Source organism: Sardina pilchardus, chromosome 11 (genome assembly GCF_963854185.1).
Source record: "Sardina pilchardus chromosome 11, fSarPil1.1, whole genome shotgun sequence".
Classification (NCBI taxonomy): Eukaryota; Metazoa; Chordata; class Actinopteri; order Clupeiformes; family Clupeidae; genus Sardina; species Sardina pilchardus.
In genome coordinates, this window is record NC_085004.1 from 23,111,819 (window position 1) to 23,119,722 (window position 7,904).

The following is a 7,904-nucleotide window of genomic DNA, read 5'->3' on the forward strand; positions in this document are numbered from 1 at the left end:
CCTATTCTGAGGCAATGCCAGCATCCTGTGTTGGGACGGGAGAGAGCCTGCGGAGCTCTGCCTTTGCATCACAGACAGTGAGCCTCATAGTGTTCATTATTTACAACTGTAATTGGCTTTGATGTGCCATTTGAGTCGATGCCAGCTTACAGTAAGTGAGGAGCCTCCTTCTGCATCTCCCAGGAGGGCTGTGACGCTACGCATGGCACCAAGCACAAGGCACAGACGAGAACTCTCCCCTCCCCGATCGAATTCCCCAAGGGCTATGTTCTCAAAGTCCTATTCATTCATAACAAATTAGCAGAGTTGAAAAGAAACGCTCATTTACATGCAATTAATGTGATTTGTATTTGGGGTAAGCAAATAATGAGTAGACAAACATCTGAAGTTTGGAATATTTTGAGAGTTACGCAAATCCCAACAGAGGGGAAGGGATTATTGTTTTGTAAGACTCTGGGTTGAAATGGAGGTGAGAGTGAATGACCCAGGTGAGATTCCGGTGTTCAAATCCACATTTTCCGTCTTGGAGATCTAGTTAGAGGATTCCATCTGACAGGATGACGACTCACTCTTTCCAGGTCTGCCAGACTTCTGCCCTGGTTTAGGCCACGCTCTGGACATCTCTCTCTCTCTCTCTCCCTTTCTCTCTCTCTCTCTCTCTCTCTCTCTCTCTCTCTCTCTCTCTCTCTATCTCTTTATCTCTCTCTCTATCTCTTTTCTTGGCCCAAGGCACTACCCCCAAGGCTTCCCTGTCAAATTCTATTTCATGTTTGCATCACACAGCCCAAATCAAAGGCATGCGCTGCAACAGCCTTATTATGGCCTTTGAGTTATTGTCCTCCTCTGAGGAGATGGGACTTCATAATCAGACCTCAAACCCAATGATTGGATCATTAAAATCACTCATTTCGTGAGCAAACCCAGCACAGCAGTTTGTCTCTCAGCTGGATACCTCAAAATGTCCGTTCAGTCATTTGGTCTTTCTGATCCGACTCAAACGAACATCATTACGTTCAGTTCCTCTGACAGCAAGACATCTCCGCCATGCTTGACTTGACTGACTTCTATTAATAAAATCCCAAATGTGTGTCACTACTCAAACACTACCCCTCCCCCTTGTATGCGTTCCTTGGTTCATCCATTCATTCATTCTTGCAGTGCTTGTTAAAACAATCTGGTTCCCAGTCTGCTTTGAATGGCAGTGCAAAGCCAGGCATTATGCCGCAGATACTGTCTGTCTAATCCACTTACACAACAGAGGAGTGCCGCATATCTGTTACACTCCAACAGATGGGGCCCGAGAAGAGAGCGTGAGCTGGGTCTGAATCTGTCGACTTGACTCTATACCGCAGCCCAAGAGGCCTCAGTCTGTACCCAAAGCAAGCCAACCTGGAATAGATCACTCTGTAGTCTAAACCTGAACACAACATCTGAACCAAACAGAGGTCCAACAGATCATTTGATCAAACCAAACCTAACCATGAAAAGTGAAAAAAAATTCAACGGAAAACTTGAATGAACTTTCTCTCTTGGTAGAAATAGCTATGGAAAAATAAGGGCATCCAAAAGCCCGTGCCACTTACGCTCTGCGGTGATGAGGGGAGGGTAGAAGAGGAAGTAGCCCACCAGCTCCGCCGTCAACTGGCTAAGGAGACTGCTGGCCATGGTGCCATTCAGAGGCACACTGCCGTTCCGCACCACGTAGATGAGAGAGACGGCTGGAGAGCCAGCAGACTGGGACGCACTCAGGATCTTAAGGAAGAGAGACAGGAGAAACGAACAAACGAACGAACGAACGAAAGAAAGAAAGAAAGAAGAGAAGAGAAGATAAATTAAGAGCAGAGCAGAGGATAGAGGAGAAGAGAAGAGAAGAGAGGAGAAGAGAAGAGAAGAGAAACGAAGAAAATTACATTTTCGAATGGTCTAGAGAGCTGGCTTTGATAAGCTCATCTACTCTACTGAACTGTAAATTCAGGTCTGCAAGGAATTACATCAGACACGGCAGTAATATAGATTGTAATTCACCGATCTTATTAAAATGTAAGCACTACAGTATGTCCCAGAACACAATCGAATTTTATCTGAGGTTGAGATGCAAATTTTATTTACAAATGCGATGAGCGATGCACCCAAGGGGGATAATGAGCTGCCAATTATACGTGGTTTGTTTTGTTTGCCTCGACAGTGACATGACTACAAAGCAGAGTCAGAATGGATGAAGACGCCACAACTGTACTACAACAGTCTACAACAGCAGGTTACTGTCTGAACCACTTTGACGCGTCACAATACATATCAATACAAACAGACAGCGGACGTCAATCACTCACTGTGCTGAGACATCAGTTAAAAAATTAAGAGGTCATAACGTTTTTTGGAAAGCCTGATCTATGCAAACAAGGCAACTTTGGCCTGAAATGCTTTGCCAGAAATGTCCTGCATAATTCAAGCAGACCCCTATACGTCTAATTAAGGATGGGAGAGAAGGAGGCAGGGGAGAAGAGGGTATGCTGAGCCAGCAAGACACCTACAGGAGAAGGTAAGTAAGGCTTATATAATAATAAAAGACAGTCCTGGGTAAAAATGGTGAGCTCAGATGCGAGCAGCTCCACAAGAACTCCCACCCAACACAAATATTATGAAAATCCATTTAATGTTACTCTAATCCTTTTATGCTACCTTAACGGCGGCAAGGGTATGAGGAATCTTTACCAGAGCACAAACTTAACAGATATAAATGAGTGTTCATGCTATGTAGGGGTATTAAATCATTCTTGACTAATAGTTTGGTACGTTGTTTACATTCCAAAGGCATGTGCTGCTGCATACATTAACATACTGACACATTCATGCTAATATACTGTTCTTTAGGGGTTCCATAGAGACCAGTGCAGTACCTGCACGGAGAGACTGCTCTGGGAGTGAAGCACTTTGGCCTCAGCCTCCGCAAAGGTCTTCTCCAGTCGCTGCTCCATCATCTGAGAGAACCGGCAGGACTGCAGGTCATCCTCTGCGTTCACAAACCGGAGCACTGCACAGGACAACAGCAAACAATTTCACATGTGCTAGCGTTAGATGGGGATTTGTGTTGAGCATTAGCTTTACACTGGCGCTCTTAAACAATGGCAGCCTAGAGACAATGAGGAGAGATCATTGCTGATTGCTAAGACTGCGAGTGGATTGAATTAAAACAAAAACGTTTAAAAAAAAAAAGTCTGCGTACATGAAATGGGGGCCTGAAATTCGGATTAGAACAGATGAAACAGATCTTTGTACATGCACGCGCGCGCACACACACACACACACACACACACACACACACACACACACACAAATACGTATGCATATACGCACACACACACACACACACACACACACACACACACACACACACACACACACAGACACAGACACAGACAAACACACATACATACATACACACATACACACACACAAATGCACATACGCGCACACATACACACACAGTCACACACACACACACACATACATACACACACACACACACACACACAGAGACAAACACACACACTGTACATACCCTATGGTACATACACACACACACACACACACACACACACACACACACACACAGAGAGAGACAGAGAGAGAGAGAACACTCCTGACCAGTCTTCAGCAGCAGTGCGATGCCTGGACTGGGATTCCAGGGTATGGCTGGGACGGGGATGGCCTGGACTAAGGGCACAAACTGCCGCACATCCGCCATCAGGCGCTCCACACCATACGCACTCAGTGCCTCCGCCACCGCGGCCGGCGTGTACACCATGTCCCCCCTCACCACGTAATACCCCACCGTCACATTGGGCACCGTGAAGAGGCTCTCCACCTGAGGGCAATAGAACAGAATGAGATGGCAACTTTATCACCCATCAGCACCAAGGCTTTGGAACGTTAAGGTTATTGACTGGTAAAATTATCATTTTAGGGTGAAATGCAAAACCAGAACTATGGCTATGGTTATTATGGTCATGGTATTTAGTTGATGCTTTTGTCCAAAGCAGCATTCGAATCAGAACAACAATACAATAGTTACACAGTAAACAATTAAAAAAGTTGGTAAGACTACACAAAGGAGAACAGCAACGATATGAAATCAATCAATAGCCAAATGAAAATAAATACATATTTCAATTTGCAAACCATAAAGCATTATAAACGCTTAATAAACTAAGTTCATGTTGAACAGATACCTTTAGATCCAAAACTATCATAGCAAGGGAGAGCAGTGGGAAACTTATTCCACCATCAATGAACTACTGAGGAAAAGAGTCTTGAATTTGACCTAGCGTTTATGGCTGGTTGACATAACAGACGTTTATCCGATCTGAAGACCACAGCGGGCGGTTGGGGATATACATCTTGATCATTGAATTAAGATAGCAGGGAGCAGATCTAGTCTAGTCCTATAGGCCAAAGGGAGAGATTTAAATTTAATTCTGGCCAAGATTCTACTTGGAATGAAATTAACTGGGAAAAAAACTGCTTTGAAGACATCCAGTTAAATTATACATGAGCTTCATTAATGTAATTACATGAATACCAGTGGACCGACTAGCTATGGATTGCGAGATAAATAATAGAAACGCTATTACAGCGTTTTGAAATGAATTCCGTGAAAAATGACAAGAATTAGACATCTCTTTGAGTTTTCATATCTTCTGGAAACATATTAGTCAATATCAAAAATGACTTTAAGCATTATTCACCGGCCTGTTAACGACATTCGATTCACACTTGTCACTCTGATATAAAGCATGTGGCACTGAGAAAGTCCATTTCCTTGAGTCGGACAAATAGTTCCTGCCGTCCAGTGGACAGCGCTATCAGGACTTAAATCACCGACACACGGCAGGATATCAATGCTGTTATTCCACACTGGAGCAGGAAAGCCAGAAGGCAGACAGAGAGAGATAAAGAGTGACAGAAAGAGACAGAAAGAAAGTGAAAGAGACGAGAAAGAGAAAAAGAGAGAGAGAGAGAGAGAGAGAGAGAGAGATGGTGTGGAGGACAACAAGGGCAGGCCGAGAATACATGAAGACTGAGGGGAAGGAAATAGCAGAGAGAAAGATGTGTCTGTCTTTCAACCATGGGAAGAGGGCTGTGACCAGTCTCTCACTAACAAGCCACTGGCTTAGGATGTGTAATACAGTACAGTCCCATATGTGTGTGTGTATAAATGCATGTGTGCGTGTGTGTGTGTGTGTGTGTGTGTGTGTGTGTGTGTGTGTGTGTGTGTGTCTGTGTGTCTGTGTGTGTGTGTCTGTGACTGTGTGTGGGAAACAGATCTATTCCATTGTGTGGACAGAATGACAATGTTGATGGACAGCCCAGAGGCTGAGTACACTGAGGGCCACAGAGTGAGTGTGTGTGTGTGTGTGGGTCGGGGGGGGGGGGGGGGGGCATGATTCGGCAGGATTTACCCCCCCACAATCGAGCCTTGTTCCGGTGTGACACGAACTGACCCTGCATGACTGTGTCTACTGTGTCTCTGAGGACCAAGAGCTCTGCTGTACCCAGGTGAAGGTGTTATTGAGATATTGGGTTTCGCTCAGATGCCACGACCGACCTACCACACCTGCACGTTCCGGGGATGGGAAATTTGAAAGACAGAGTTGAGAATCGAGATTAAAACCCATAATGGGCTTCAGTCATTACTGGGCTTCATTTTCCAAAATGTGACTTTTCTGACTCTATTAGCCACAGCAGTTACAATCTCCCCTCTGTAATTAAAAAATAATTAAAACATCATTGATCTTCTACCTCATCTCACACTCAAACAGAAGTATGATAATATTTACACAAATAGCGTCTTCTTGATGAGCAGAGAGGGAAATGTGCATAGCTAGAGACAGGTCTACAGCAGAGAAAGGCAGAGAGAGAGATAGAGAGAGATAGAGAGAGAGAGAGAGAGAGAGAGAGAGAGAGAGAGAGAGAGAGAGAGAGAGAGAGAGAGAGAAAGGACATGATATGGAAAGAGGAAGTACTCAAGTTGCCAAAAGGAGAAAGGCAGGTTTTCACCTTCAGACAACCACAGCTTATGTCTCAAAGCCTCATTTAACCTTAAGATCCATATGCCAAAACCTGGCAGTGTTGCATAAGCCCAAATGGACAAGTCTCAGGGTCGATCTCAGATACAGGTTGAAATCAGGATGTGGCAGCTGAGGTCCAGACAGTTCTCAGGTCAACGGAAGTCACTGGAGGGGGGAGAGATGCTTCTTCCCTCCCCCTTACACCGCTTTGCCATTCAATTCATTTGACAGACCATTACCCTCATTTATTTCAAATTCAATACTGACTAATTCAAAGGCTCAATTTATCATCGCATGCCATTAAGCGTGGCTGTTCCTGCCCTTCTCAATTACAGCCCGTTAAAGCAATCCTTCATGGTAGGCGACCTCTCCCCATTCACACAGAAACAAAGGCTTGGGGAGATATGACAAACACACAGAAAAAAAGGAGTGGCGAGAAAAGACAGAAAGAAGGGAAGAGATGAGGGCGGAGAGGGAAGAGAAGAGTGGTTTTGGGGGAAAGGACAGTCTGACATTACAGAGCTTTGGTGTCTTAACTGAGTATTCTAGTGACTGTCACATAAGATTTTCTGCCGCAGTGCCGTGCATCTCTTCGCATTTCAAGAGGCTCCACTCAGAGTCGACATGCTGTATCTACAGTAAGTGGCCTTATCCTGTGAAGTGTGAATTCTGTCCCTCAACGCAATGCACTTTCTCCCCCGCGCTCTCTCTCTCTCTCCGCCGGGGAACACAGGCACCTGACATGACCTTCTCTAGGCGCAGAGACATATGGTGTGTGTGTGTGTGTGTGTGTGTGTGTGTGTGTGTGTGTGTGAGAGAGAGAGAGAGAGAGGAAGTGTGTGTTAACACAGCCATAGGAGAAGGAGGCTCCTATAAGACTCCTATAAGCTGACCTGCACTTGGAGAGCACTGTCATTCAGGGCCTTCCGTAATGCCTGGGCCAAGCCCCTCGGGAGATTCTGCTTGAGTATGCTCTCCAGACGACTCCTCCTCAGGTGAATGGCCAAAACTGGCAGGAGGATAATAACAGCAAAGACATTATTAATCAATCAATCAATCAATCAATATCTTGTTCTTCTATAGTCAAATATTTCAATATAAAGTGCTGAATAATAAACATCAATACAACACAGAAAAGACAAGACAAGACATGCCAGAAATTAAGAGATCCAAAAGGCACAGGAGAGTAATTATCACAAAAATGGTACGCCTTCCTTTCAGATAAACGATGAATAAATAATTCTACAGCAAAATTACATTTAAATGGCAATTAACGAGGTTGAGTACGGTAGGTTTTCCTCTGTGCTCATTTGAGTTCACAGACGAGTGATACATCCCTCCACCTCTCTTGTAATTACCCTGTCTGCATTGATCTTTACCTGATTTCACCAACATGCGATTGGTGATGTTACACTTGGGTGGTGGCGGCCCTGCGGTGGTTGTGGTGGTCAGAGCAGTGGTGGTCATCCTGGGAGGGCTAGTCCTGGGGGTCTGAACGGTTAAGGTGCGGGCGGGCGGCCGCACTGGGGCTGACGTCCTGGGTGGAGCTGCAGTCGTGGTGGTAGTCGTGGTCGTGGTGGTGGTGGTTGTTGTTGTGGGCCTTGTTGTCGTGGTGGTGGTGGTGGATTGAGTGGTGGTTGTAGCCAGGGTGGTGGTGGTGGTGGCAGGAGCTATTGTGGTGGGGGTCATGGTGGTGACCTGGAGTAAGGTCTTCTGGGTTGCGGGGGCAGGTGACGGAGGTGGTGAGTCTGTACTCCTCATCAGGGACGGGGGAGCGCTAGAGTCGTTCTCTTTAGAAAAATCACCTGCTTCCCTGGATGTGAGCAAATCATCCAT

The 7,904-nt window shown here is 45.5% G+C and overlaps 1 protein-coding gene across 1 annotated transcript in view; it reads right to left on the reverse strand.

Moving 5' to 3' along the window:
• kiaa1549lb (KIAA1549-like b) overlaps window positions 1-7,904 on the reverse strand; it is a 35,963-nt gene extending 28,059 nt beyond the window's left edge. Inside the window, exons 1-5 of the mRNA XM_062548730.1 lie at window positions 7,448-7,904; window positions 6,962-7,077; window positions 3,646-3,865; window positions 2,898-3,031; window positions 1,584-1,752 (exon numbers count right to left, since the gene is read on the reverse strand). Of these exons, the coding sequence (XP_062404714.1) occupies window positions 1,584-1,752; window positions 2,898-3,031; window positions 3,646-3,865; window positions 6,962-7,077; window positions 7,448-7,904 (1,096 nt within the window). The remainder of the gene's footprint in view (window positions 1-1,583; window positions 1,753-2,897; window positions 3,032-3,645; window positions 3,866-6,961; window positions 7,078-7,447) is intronic.